At 55.2% G+C, this 12931-nt stretch overlaps 1 protein-coding gene across 2 annotated transcripts in view; it reads right to left on the bottom strand.

The window, feature by feature from the left end:
• Positions 1-907: 907 nt before the first annotated feature.
• Positions 908-12931, bottom strand: part of MAN1C1 (mannosidase alpha class 1C member 1) — a 132484-nt gene continuing 120460 nt past the window's right edge. For both annotated transcript variants that reach the window (XM_065879372.1, XM_065879381.1), the window contains 5 exons: positions 12552-12667; positions 6589-6808; positions 3912-4084; positions 2649-2764; positions 908-1671 (listed from right to left, as the gene is read on the bottom strand). In XM_065879372.1, the coding sequence (XP_065735444.1) occupies positions 1551-1671; positions 2649-2764; positions 3912-4084; positions 6589-6808; positions 12552-12667 (746 nt within the window). In that variant the 3' untranslated portion in view covers positions 908-1550. The remainder of the gene's footprint in view (positions 1672-2648; positions 2765-3911; positions 4085-6588; positions 6809-12551; positions 12668-12931) is intronic.

The raw sequence follows: 12931 nt of genomic DNA, 5'->3' as shown, positions 1-12931 counted from the left end.
GGTCTGCTCTCTGCCTGATGGAAAAGAGCAGCTCAGGGAGACAGGTGACCTGCCCAGGTTCCCACAGTGAGGGTTTAAAGCCAGGTCACCTGGCCCAGGGCCCCAACACCCCAGGGGCTACTCAAGTTCACTAACAGCCAAAATGAAGTGGCTGAGCCTGGGGAAGGACTCGGTATTGTCCTGTGGAGTCAGCTGTGTGGACATGCTGCAAAGGGGTGAGGGGGAGGGAGGGGAAGCTCTCTCCTCAGTGTTGGGGCCTGACCTCCTTGCCCCGCAGAACGGCCTCCTCCCAGGGGTGACGGTCAGGAGGACAGTGGATCTGTGGGATAGTCTTACCTTCCAGCTCTCAGCTTGAAGGTCATCTGCTCAGAGAGGCTCTCCTTGACCCTCTAAGGCAGGTCCAGACATTAGTGCCTCAGCCTGCTTGTCTCCTTTGGAGCACTTCACGTAACTTGCAGTCATTCTCCTTCATGGTCTGTGTGTCCCTGCTTGGCTATATGCTCCCTGAGGGCGGGGCTTATGACTGTCCCACTCACAGCCGCGTCCCCACGTCTGGTCCCCTGCAGGCACTCACCAAGTATCTGCTGAATGATGGAATAGATGAACCCTGGACTGGGGTGGTGAACAAACCCTAGGGGTTTCAGCTCTGCCTTTACTGGCTGTGGGACCTCAGGCAAGTTGCTGCTCCTCTCTGGGCCTCTTCCAAGCCTTGATGTAAGTATAAATATCCAGCTTCATTTAAAGGGTTGCCCTCACCCTTCCTGAATACATTAGGACCAATTCAAGGGAAGGTAATAGAAGTTGGCGTCTTTATACCTTAAATCAACTGCTGGTTGATTATTCTTTCTGATGATAGCATTGCAGTGGCCTCCCCAGGAGTCACTGATGTGCGATGAACCCAACTGTATTTCTTATTCAATAAACTCCTTTATTGTAACTTTACAGAATTTTCCATTACAATACTGAAAACAGCACTAGTGATTCGTAACACTTAGGCCCAAATCAAAGGGGAACCCCTCCTCAAATTATAAGGTAAATGACACATGATTGAACATATAGTAAACGTTGGGCAAAAGGAATTCAAAATATAGAAAATGGGGTCAAGATTTTGTGTGTGTGTGTGCAAACACTTTAAGGTTTAGTTTATTGGAGGACACCATTTTTGAAAGCGCATGATTTTGAAAACTATATTTAAAATCTGTGAGAAAACACAACTGTAGAGAAAAGGCAAAATCAAGCAAAACCCAAAAAACCTCCAAAACGAGAGGAAGTGAATCAAATCCACGAGGCTGCAATGCAAACCTCCGGTGCTTTGGCCCTGGAATGGCAAGTGAGCAGGTTTCATAGACATTCTCCGTGGAAAGGAACGTCTGGGCCTGGTGTGACATCGCTGTGTCTCCGAGTCCTGTCTCCTCACAGAGGAAAAGAAGTTGCTCGTCCAACACACCTGCCGGGTCCGCCAGGCAGGGGCCCACATCTCCAATCCGTTTGAGAACAGCCCCAGATCCCGTAAAGGTGGTCCTGGAGCACAAGGCGACGGGTGGTGGGAGTCAGGCCCCGCCCCTGCCAGAGCTGTCCGGGTGGCTCACGGGGAGCGGGTGGGCCTCTGTGTTGAACACCCAGTCTTCCAGCGAGAGCATGTCATCTTCAGAGAACAGAAGATAGAGATACCTATGCCCCAGCAGGGAGGGGAGCAAGACACAGCCTGTCAGCGCTCTGGGGAAGGGGCCACCCACTGGGAAGGAATCGCAGGGGCCTCTGTGACTGGCCTGTGCCCAAGGGCGCAGGGAGGTCGGAGACCCCAAATCTGCCCGGAGCGCTTGTCCCCAGGAAGGAGCTGTGGACGCCGAGGGGAGCACTGAGCTTTAGGTCAGACAGAACCGGTTCATCCTGGCTCTGCCCCAGCCCCCGCTCTGTACCTCCCCCTCAACCAGCTTCCCTCAGGTGCTTTCCCCACCTGGCCCTCTTAGGACCCTGTGTGGCCTAGATTCTCTCTTTTTTTTTTGCAGGGAGGCCTGAGGGCTACCCCAGGACTCGGCCTGCTTCCTTATGTACCAGGAGACTCGACACTCAAGTAGATGTCCGGACGCTAAAACGCACAGGGAGTCGTGACTCCAGAACTGCAGGTTTCCAAGCCATGGGGGTTTTTAATGGAAGGAACAGACCATCCAATCCATCCTAAAGAGCTAAAGCACAAGGGGACTGCTTTAGGGAACAGCGAGGAAACGAGGAGGCCAACTTTCACCCCAAGAAAGGAGGGGAACAGCACAGCAGCTCAACTGCAGCAGTGACCGGGCTTGACACCATCATGGTTATTACTCTGCCCATTTTACAGAAGGGCACAGTTTTAGAGGACTTAAGTAACTTGAGGAGACAGGTTAAAGAAGTTAACTTCTCACATAGCTAATGCTTAGGGGGGTGGAGTCCAGCCCAGCCTCACTCTGCGTGGAGAAACTGGCCTGGCCCAAGGCCCGCCCCTGGATCCCAAGCCTCCATCCCTCTTGGGCCCCCCTCCTGGGACAGCAGAACTTGACTGATGGTGAAGGAAGGGACTGCTGCCCCCTGCCCCTCCCCTCTGCCCCCTCCCCCTTCCCTAAGAAAAGCCCGAGTTGTCCTCTGGGAAGAACACCAGCCGATCCCCGACTCACTTTAGTGTCTCTGCTAGAAAGAAAGTCTGCTGCTTGTTGTCGTGGTCGGGAACCTTACTGTATACGTCTTGGATCCCAGAGAACCCGGCTTCCGTCCGACAGTATTTCTCCAGGGCCTGAAGGAAAGGAAGGCAGCCATGGTGTGGGGAGAGGAGAGGCCCCACCCCCCAAGATTCACGCCTGCCCAGCTCTCGAACAGGCAGGCCCTCCCACCCCTTGGCTGGGGACCCCAGCGTTGGTGGGGGCAGCAGGCCGAATTCCTGCCGTCACCACGCTCCCTGGGCCCACGCGGAGAACTTAGTCCCTGCCCGGCCTGAGCGCTTCACCTGGTGTGAACTTAGAGGAAGCTTCTCTGCCTCTCGGGGAACTAGACTGACCTGACAGACTCACCCACAGTGGTGGACAGAGGTCGGGGAAGGGGCTGGTGATGTTTGCGGGCTGGGATTTGGGGACTGGACTTGGCACGCCCCAGGGATTCCCTGTAGAGATGTAGGCCCTGGGCCAGAGGCTGTGCCTGCCTTTTGTACAGAAATGCAAGTTGTACCCACTGAGGGTCTGTGGGTGGGGCCCAGGAGCACAAAACACTTGGCTTTCAAAGGTCAAGAACCAGGGTCTTCAGGAAAGCAGAGGGATTCTGGCCAATGAAGCATGTCAGGGAGCCTGAGCAGGGCCCACACCCCAGCTGAGCACGTGCTCTGGGAGCGTGACTCTCCCCACCAAGTCTGTGCCTCCGAGAGCAGTGGGCCTGGGGGAGAACAGCAGAGAAAGCTTGGCATCCATCCAAGAACCTTCTGGAATCCCCACCCCTGCCTTTGATACCTGCCCCAAAGAAGGAAGGGGATTGGGGGAGCAGAGCCCAGAGAGGGGCCTGCCCAGGGCTGGGCTAGCTTCGGGGAGAGGAGGGAGGTGAGCTGGCAGCCCGTTCCTGTTTCAGAGGAGAAATCTAAAGTCACCTGTCCAGGCTTCAGCGTCGGAGAGCAGTGACCACGCGTGTGCTGGGCCACCTCTGACTGCTGCCCTGCGTTCGCCCCTCTCAGTTTGCTGACATTATTGGGCACTCAGAACACTCTTCACGAGTTCCTGGCCTGCTCCTGGCTGGCTGGGGACTCTTGGCTCTGCAACCAAATCTTGACCCTTTGCACTCTCAACTTTAGCCAGATGCCAGCCTGGCTTGCCCTTCCTCTTGGGTTTGGACCCTGACTGTGAATTCTCAAGGGCACCTGCCACCAGTTCACCACCCTCCCCCTGTGCCCCGCCACTCACCATCACCACTTCCCAGCCCCACTCCCTGTAGATGGGGTCGTGGGTCTGCCGCCACAGGTACATGTAACTCTCCACCACCTCGGGCCGCAGGATGTAGTAGCTCTCGCTCGTCTGCGTGGCCACGGCCTCTCTGCCTGAGTTAAACCAGAAGGCTTCGGGCCCCAGTTTGGTATCTGCAAGAATGACCAACCAGGGGGCCTGGGTCAGACCTCCCACCTCCTGCTCTTCAGGATCCCAGTGCCCCAGGAGAGACGGAAGTGGCGTGGTAGCCCTGGCCGGGGCCAGCTGGTGATGGGCTGGCATGGGCTGGCCAAAGCAACGCCCTTAGGCCTCGAAACGTCTGCAGTTTAGACCCTGAGAATCCAAATGAACTTCCCAGCAGTCCGGGGAGACAAAAGTTTGGGTGAGACATTAGCCCTGCAGGATGTTAACCAGTGCTCAGCCAAAAAGGGGTTGTAGTTTTAAGCACATTTGGGGAACAGTGGGTTAAACAAAGTGAAAGCCTCCTGTCTACAGGACTTACCAGACCCTTTAATTTGCTAATATTGCAATGATGCTGCTCCACAGACCCCCTTTCTCTGGGAACTGCTTTTGACACGTCCCAGAACCAGCCTTCCAGAGCTGACAGTTTGGGAGACTGCTGAGGTGGAGATGAGGGAAGATTCGCCCAGAAGGCATGTATTCAGGCAGAGGGAGCTGAATAAAGAAGGCCTGACGAGGTCTGGGTTTTGTTGTCATTGTTTGGTTTCGGTCAGTTTGGTGCTGTTCCTGTTTTCTGGATGACCACCATTATAACCACCACTGCAGCCACCATTTAGGAGTTCAAGGGCTGTGCTGGGTGCTTTACATACATTTATTGCAATCCTTAAAAAATGTTGTTTCGGTAAGGCAGATACTTTTACCTGCCTCTCGCGCATGTGGAAACTGAGGATCAGAGAGGCTATGTGATTTGTCCAAGGTAACACAGCAAGTTGTGGCCGAGCTGGGATGTGACCCTGGATCTGTCTGATGCCCTTTCCCCAGGCTGTCCTCTCTCTCTTTCTCCCCTGGGTCTGACTCTTTAGGTCCAAAATTTAGGGTATGTGGGTCAGATCATCCTCCCTTTAATGCCTGCATATCCTGTCAGGTCAGCGGAGGGCCCAGCTCTGGTCCTAATGTGGGCCCCCCACCCCCCATTAGGGCTTAGGACCCCAAGAGGTCCTGGGCTGCTTTGTCTCAGAGACATATTGGAGCTTTGCAGGACATCCTACTCATTCATGGAGGGCTTCATGGAAGAGGAATTAGGCAGATCCTGGCTCCTCTGATCCTCTCAGATGGCACAGCTGCTCTTGGCCATCAGAACACAGCCGTTTCGCCAAGCTGCTAATGGGGTGAGGGCAAGAGCGATTGCTGCAGCCATCCATGGACGAGCCGGGCTGGTTGTAACAACATGCTTTACTAAGCGGACTGTCTTTTATGGTCTGGGCTGATTGTCCCCGACAAATAGCAAGCTTTTTATTATTCCTGAGATTTCCTATTTGTTTGTGGTGCTGGCAGAGATAGCTCTTTGAAGGGAATTGAAGACGGGTTTTAAGGACCCACTGCGAATTGCTGGCTTCCTGAAAACAGCTCCAGGAGCTCTGGATTCCACTGGCGCGCTCACAGACACATTTTCGGTGGACTGCTAACAAACGCCTCCCATGCTGCTGGCTGGAGGCACGGGCCAAGCACTTCCTGTGGGGCCCAGGAGGCCTGTGTCATTGTTCCCATTGAACAGATGAGAAAACAGAGGCCACCAGCTGCTGAGCGGCAGAGTGGCATTTGAGCCAGGATCTTTTACTGCAGATCTTAGGTCCTCTCCTCCAACCAAGGCTGGGTTTACAACTCAGAGCGGTGGGCCCCTTCTGGGGTCAGGGGGGCCCGGGGCTTTTTTTGAGGGGTGTTGTTTAGAAAGGCAGCACACAAGATGGGGCTGGGCATCAGGAGACCTGGGTTCTAGCCCCGGCTTAGCTACTCATACACGGTGTGGCTTTGGCTAAGCCGGGTCCCCGCTCTGGGCTGACTCAGCTTCCCCGCGTGTAAAATGAGGAGTTGGGTTCACATCCTCTCGTGCGGCTTCTGAGTCTAGTGTTTGACAGGGCTGCGGTGAGTGCTGGCGGGGATGGTGCAGAAGCTCTCAAGCTTTCCGGGGGTCTCGGATCAGAGGGTGATTACGGGGTGGTGCCAGGAGGTGGTGAGACCCTCTGAATGGGAGCGTTCCAGGGAGGAAAGGCAGAGATACGTTTAGGGGTAAGGGCTCAGGGAGAAGGAATTTGCTAAAGGCTCAGGAAGCCAATGTTTCTGCCTCAGGGGCTGGAGGACCCTCTGCTCTGAGCCCCTCACATGGGAACTTGGCCGGGTCATCTCTGAGCCTCAGTTTCCTCATCTGTGTTGTGAGGGTCAGCGATGATGTATGTCAAGTGCTGAATGACACCCGGCACACACAATGTGCTAACACAGCACCGTGTTGCCTTTAACTGAGGGCACAATCTCTGTGTGTGTATAGCACACCCCTCATTCAAATTCCGGGTAACCTCCAAGGTGAGGCTTCCCTAAGTCCATGTATTCCCTTCACTCACTGCCACTCTCCTGGTCTTTCCAGTTCCTCCTGGTGTCTAGCCTCAGTCTTTCCTGCTGCCCCTTCCCCTTGCGGGGTTACCTGAGCGGGCGTACGATTCGTGGCACGTCTTGGTGATCTGGGCTGCGAGCTCTCGGTAGTGGGCCCTCTTTTCTTCCTTGGCATCCTCAGCGCCGAGGGCGATCATGCCCCCGGAGAAACAGGCCAGGTGCCCCATCTTGTGGTCCAGAATCCCCCCTCGCCACTCAGCAATGTAGGTCAGCCCCCCGGGAGAGACATTCAGCAAGTGGGTCTCTATTGCCTGGGAGCAAGGTGGGAATTGGGCGGGGAGGAAGGGCATGGGAGGGTACAGAGAAGGGAAGGGAGAGGACGGAAAATGAACATTTTGGAGACGGCAGCAAGTGCAGCTCTGTCGAGCCCTCCATCCCAGACAAAGGAGGCCTGCTGACCTTGGCTGGGGGCGGTCCCTGATGGGGCTGGTGGGGTTCTGCCACTCACCCAGCTGAGGCCTGGTGCTTGCTGGGGGGCTTGGACACAAGGCAGCTCCCCAGGGCCAGTCTCTTACACAGACTTTTAAAACTTCTACATTCAAAAAATTTTGGGGGGCTTCCCTGGTGGTGCAGTGGTTGAGAATCCGCCTGCCGATGCAGGTCACACGGGTTCGTGCCCCGGTCCAGGAAGATCCCACATGCCGTGGAGCGGCTGGGCCCGTGAGCCATGGCCGCTAAGCCTGCGCGTCTGGAGCCTGTGCTCCGCAACGGGAGAGGCCACAACAGTGAGAGGCCTGTGTACCGCCAAAAAAAAAAAAAAAAAGTTTTGGAAAAAATATCTTTAAAAATTATTATCAATCTCCATTATATCCTCTGTTAGGGAATCTTAACCTGAAGCCCAGTTGGCCTGTGGATGGGCTGGAAGGGGTCCAGAGTGCCCCTAAAATTGTATGTGACACTTTAGGGCATTTTCATGGGAAGAGGGTCCGTAATATTTGATCAGATTCTCAAAAAGGACCACAGACAATAACAGCTGCTCTCTACAGACCCTTACCACAGGCTTCCTCATTTAATGCTCACAAAAAGCCAGGCACATGGGCTGTAGTGCCCTCTCTAGACACAGGGGTTGTTGAGTGGCGTGTCCCAGGTCACCCACCACACCACGGTCAGGACAAGGACCCCCAGATGCCCAAGCCCGCCTCCTTCCATTACCCAATGGCTGCTCCTTTTGGTGGCAAGGGGCTTTCAGAGCCCTCCCCTGGTCCCCCAAGAGGTGATGCTGTTGGGAAAGACTCCCAGGATGTTGGGGGGTATAGGTGTCAGGCCATCGCGCCCCTGACTGCCTGCCGTTAGTCCCTTGGGAGCCGTGGAGACTGAGGTGATGGCGGCAGCCACCCACACAGCTGCAAGGCTGGACTCGATGGGTCCTAATCCAGGGCGGAGCCTCTGGGGCCCTGGCCAGGCCTCTGCCTCCACTCTTGCCCTCCCGTCTATCCTCTGGGGTGGGCGGGCGGTGGGGTGCACTCTGTACGTAGTGGACCTGACTGTGTCTTGGGTCTGTTTAATGCTCTCCCATGGTTTCCAAGTGCCCTCAGACGAAAGTCCAGCAGGGCCTCCGAGACTCCCTGATGTACACCCTGAGGTTTAACCTGATGCCACGGACATGGCTCCCGGGTGTAGACTCTGGTTCAAACCCCACCTCCACCAGTTCCGAGCTGTGTGACATTGCGCAGGTTCTGTGTTCTCTCTGTGCCTCAGTTTCCTCATGTATAATGTGGGGATGAGAGCATGAACCGCTTCACAGGGTTGTGAGGATTCAGCGGGATGCGTCTGCAGAGCTGAGCATATGTTTCTTCGCACAGAGAGGCCTCAGTAAGTGCTGGCTATTATGATTCCTCTCCAGTCTGCCCCCGCCCCCGTCCCCGCTCCAGCCACACCGCAGGCCTCGTTTCACTCCTGTGCCCCCTCCCCCAGTGAACATTTCGTGAGTGCCTCTCGGTGCCAGCACTGTGCTCCGTGCAGGGAATACAGCCCTGAAGACGGGTCTGGACCTGGACTCAGCGAGCTCACCCATGGGCACAGAGACGTCCCAACAAAAGCAAATACACCCGAGAATCCCAATTTGTGATCAACATTCTGAATGAAACAAATTAAGGGGACGAGGCAGAAAAAAGCTCGGGGAGGAGGTCCTACTTTGCGGAGTGAGGCCAGAGAAGGTCTCTGCGCTGGTGGCCTCCACGAAGAAAAGGCCTCCTTTTCTTCCTGCCTCGGGGCTTTGCGGCAACTACTGCTTCTTCCCCAAAATCCCATCCCAGCTCTGCTACCTCTAGCTCTGCGTCTGAGCCCCTCCAGGATGCCTCTTCCTTGGTAAGAATACCCCAGAGTCTAAACCACTGTGGCCCCATTACGCTACTACCCTGTTATCTTTCTACGAGGTGCCGTTCCCACCTGTGTGCGCCTATGTGTATATATTCCTGTGGAACGTCTGACTTTGTCCCAGGACTCTGAGTGCCAGGTGACGGCAGAAGCCACCACTACCATCCTCCAGCCAGTGCCTGGCATGTGGGAGGTGCTCAAACAACATTCATTTCTCGATCTGTCTTGTCCTTTGCCCTCTGCTGTAAGGCCCAGGCCGGTGGGCTGCCTGCAGAACCCTCACTGAGCAGCAGATGGGGAAGCTCTGATGAGGAGACTGGCGCGCCAGGGCACCTGCTCCCTGTGGGGAGGAGCACGGAGGCAGCCTGGAGGGTTGCCGCGTCTGGGCTGGGCCCTGGCTCCTGGGCAGAGCTGGGTCCACAGTAGCTGCTCGGCGTCGCTAAGGGTGCTGGTGCGGGAGGGGTGGCAGGGCTAGTCCCGGGCACAGAAACCTGGTTCATTTATCACTGCCAGCACTGGGGAGAGGACACAGACATCCGGGGAGATCCCAGGAAGCTTCAAACTGTAGCTGGAAATCTGTACCTTCAAGACTGTCTCCCACTAGTTATTTCTATTTGGAGTTAACCCCAAGCTAAGTAGTTGTGGTAAAGAGGAAATGATAGGCCAGTCGCTCTTTGAGGGTATGGTTTAGACAAGCAAATGCAAAGGTAAAAAACAAAAGCCCCAAGCCTTTCTAAAACCCTTAGCAAAACACAAGATAGCACGGTCGGGCAACCGACTGGTAAAAAGGCTAAAATCATAGCAAGAGACATAGTAGAGAGCTGAGTTTGAATCCCAGCTCTGCAATTTGAGAGTCGGGTGACTTTGGGCAAGTTACTTCCCTTTGCTGAAGACTCCCTTTCCTCAACTGTAAAATCGGAATAATAATTCCTGGGATGGTTATGAAGCGACTCAAAGACGCTGGCTAAGCGCCTGGCACTGACGGTTCCTTCCTCTGCCTCCTGGAGGGCACCCCATCTGCGCACTTCTGAGAGGGCCTTCAGGCCAGCCAGGCTCCCCTGCAATTCGGGAGCTGGTGAGTAGAGGCAGGGGTCCTGGATCCGGAGTCAGTGAGACCCGTGTTTGCGTCCTGGCTCTGCCATGTTGCTGGGTGACCTTGGGCCTTTCGGAGCCTCGGTTTCATCATCTGCAAGAAGGGGCTAACTAAGGCCAGGCACCCAGCGCACCTGCCTGGAGGAGGCCACAGGGACAGAAGCTCCCTGTTCTTCTTGCTGACCCTCCTCCGTGACCCTGGGGTGTGCCCAGCTGATCTGTCTGAAGCCCTCACACCCACCCTAGCTGGACACTGGTCTAACTCACATACTGGAGCCCCCAGGGCAGCTTTCAAGGTTATTGCCTGGGCCCCAGCCCAGAGGTTCTGATGTCACCTTGTTGGGGTGCAGCCTGGGCATTGGGGTTTTACAGCTCCCCAGGTGATTTTTAACATGCCAACAAGGCTGACAACCACCAGAACATTCTTCAAAGCCCCAAACTCGCCAGAGGCCCAGCCTTTACCCAGGGTCAGAGACATTTCAGGCTCTTCACTGGGGAGATAAAATGTGGGAGCAAAGCTGAGTTCTAGCCTGTTCAATCGAGTACTTCTATAAAACTCCCCGTTTGCTTAAATAATTTGTGGCCATTTCTTCCCTTGAAGCCTCAACTACAGTGTTCCCTGAGGGCTGGGAACTGGGCTGCTCACGGACTTTATGTTTACTCTGCAAGGAAGGCAGAAAGGGCAGAAGGGGCCTCTCCAGGCGGCACACCTGGCCACCGCTGAACCTGACCGCTAATCCTTGACAGGAGCCGCAGACTGCAGTGGAAGCTCAGCTCAGAAGCCTGGAGTGGACGGGGCTGAGCCAGACTGAGCTGGGACAGGAATCCTGGGACCTGCTTCATGACTCAGGTCTTGGTGCCAGGGAGCTGGGCAGGGAAAACTCATCACTGAGCCCACAGTTTAAAGGACCCACGGCTCTGGAGGCCTGTTCCAATGTGCCTCCTTTAAGGACTACCATTCCTGGCCGGATTCATGCGATCAGAGTGTAGCTAGATATCATTCATCCATCCAGTCTGCTGCCCACACCCATCCATCCACCCATATCTACCCACCTATCCACCCACATCCACCTACCCATCCATCCTCCCACCCACCCATCCATCCATTCAATCATCCATGTGTTCACCCACCCACTCATCTTTCCTTCCCCTCTCCCTCCCTCCCTCTCTTCCTTCCTGCCTTCCCCTCATCCACTTATTTGTTCACAAAATAGTGACTGTATGCCTCCCAGGTACCAAGCACTGTTTTGGGAGTGAAGTATACAGTGAATGAGTAGACAAAATCCTTGCTCTAGACAGCTCAGGAAGATAGACAATAAACAAGTAAACAAATACACACATGTGATCATTTTAGATGCTGATAAAGGTGAAGATGACTGATAATATAAGCCTCAGGTGTGTGAGAGAGAGAGAAGCTGGGGAAGGCTAATTCAGTGGCATCTGAGTTGACCAATAAGCAGGACCCAGCCACCTGGATGATACTCCAGGTAGAAGGAACAGCAGGTACAGAAGCCCTGAGGTGGGAACGAGTCTGGTGTATCTGAGGAAGGTTGGGAACGAGAGCTCAGAGGGCAAAGGGGAGAGAGCTCAGAGTGACTGGCAGTCCCAGATCGGGGACTGTGGGCAAAGGTGAGGAGTCTGGTTTATTCCGAGCGCTAAGGGAGTCACGAGCGGAGGGACGTGCACTTACAGCTACTCTGGCTGCTGCGGAAGAACTGACTTAGAGTGGGGAGGGGTGGAGCGAGGAATCCACTTAGCTTAGACCACGGCGGCAGCAGAATAGATCCAACCTGCTCAACGTACTTGATGAGGAAACTGAGGCCCGGAGCCTGCCCAGTGCCTTTTCTTTAGTTGGGCTCAAAGGTATCTATCGATGGGGCTGCTGGGATTCTAACCGACTCCCCCTCTGTCCTACAGTCTCTGCCTCTTTGGAGGGACCCATCTGAGCTTAGCATCCCTGTTCACTCCATGCCCTGTAGACAGACCAGCAGAGCTGAGGGACAGTGGGGAGAACCTGGCGGCTGGCTCTGGAGACCTGGCTCTAGCTCCAGCTCTGCCAGTTCTGTGCTGTGTGGCTTTGAGCAAGTGCCTTCCCCTCACTGGGCCTTGGTTTCCATCCACATAAAGAGAAGGAAGAGAAGTGGATGCTCCACTGAGGGAGGCCCCGCCCAGCCGGGATGTGCTAAGTATGTCACCTCTGGTTCCACAGGAAGATGGCCGAGGGTCTTGCTTTGGCAGCCTCACTTGGGGGCTCCTAGTCTGGCTGTGTTCTGGGCTCTGACACATCAACAGAAACACAGACACTGTGGTTTCTGAATCAGACTGCCTGCTGCTTCCTGTGAGACCTCGGACAAATGACTTCACCTCCTTGAGCTTGGGTTTTGCATTTGTGAAATGAGGGTGCTCACACAGCCCTAATTTCAGGGTGTTTGAGAAGAGTCAAGCAACAGGCTGGGGAGGGGACTGTCTTGTCGACAGTTCGCCGTAGGGGTGTGGTGGCGAGCAAGCCCCCCGCCTCTCAGGAACCCACGTGGGAACTGGTGGTGAGTGACTGACCACCCATGAAGAATCAGGCGCCTGTCTTACCTCCAAGGCTTCGTAGTACATATCTTTAGCCTCCATATCTGTCTTGGCCGACATCAGCCAGGATTTGATCAAATATTCGTAAAAACTGTCCCCGAGTCCTCCAACCGAGACATGGTCTGTGAGGGGAGAGAGGACAGGAACATTATCTCCACCTGCTGAGGCCGCCGCGACTCGGTGGGGAGCGAGCATTTAATCCGCAGCCTCGGAGCCCCCGACAGAAGGGGGGCTGGGAGGCAGGCATGGCCTGCGACCGGGGGAACCAGGGCCAGCTTGAGCACCATCGTCCCTCATGGAAATGCAGGGGCTCCTTCGGCTGCTATAAATCATGTCATCGTGTTGCTTTTGCAGGCGGAGGACGGGGCAGGACCTCTGGTTATTAA

Source organism: Phocoena phocoena, chromosome 1 (assembly GCF_963924675.1).
Source record: "Phocoena phocoena chromosome 1, mPhoPho1.1, whole genome shotgun sequence".
Lineage (NCBI taxonomy): Eukaryota > Metazoa > Chordata > Mammalia > Artiodactyla > Phocoenidae > Phocoena > Phocoena phocoena.
Note: the sequence above shows the minus strand (reverse complement) of the source record. Positions and strands in the feature narration are given on the sequence as shown.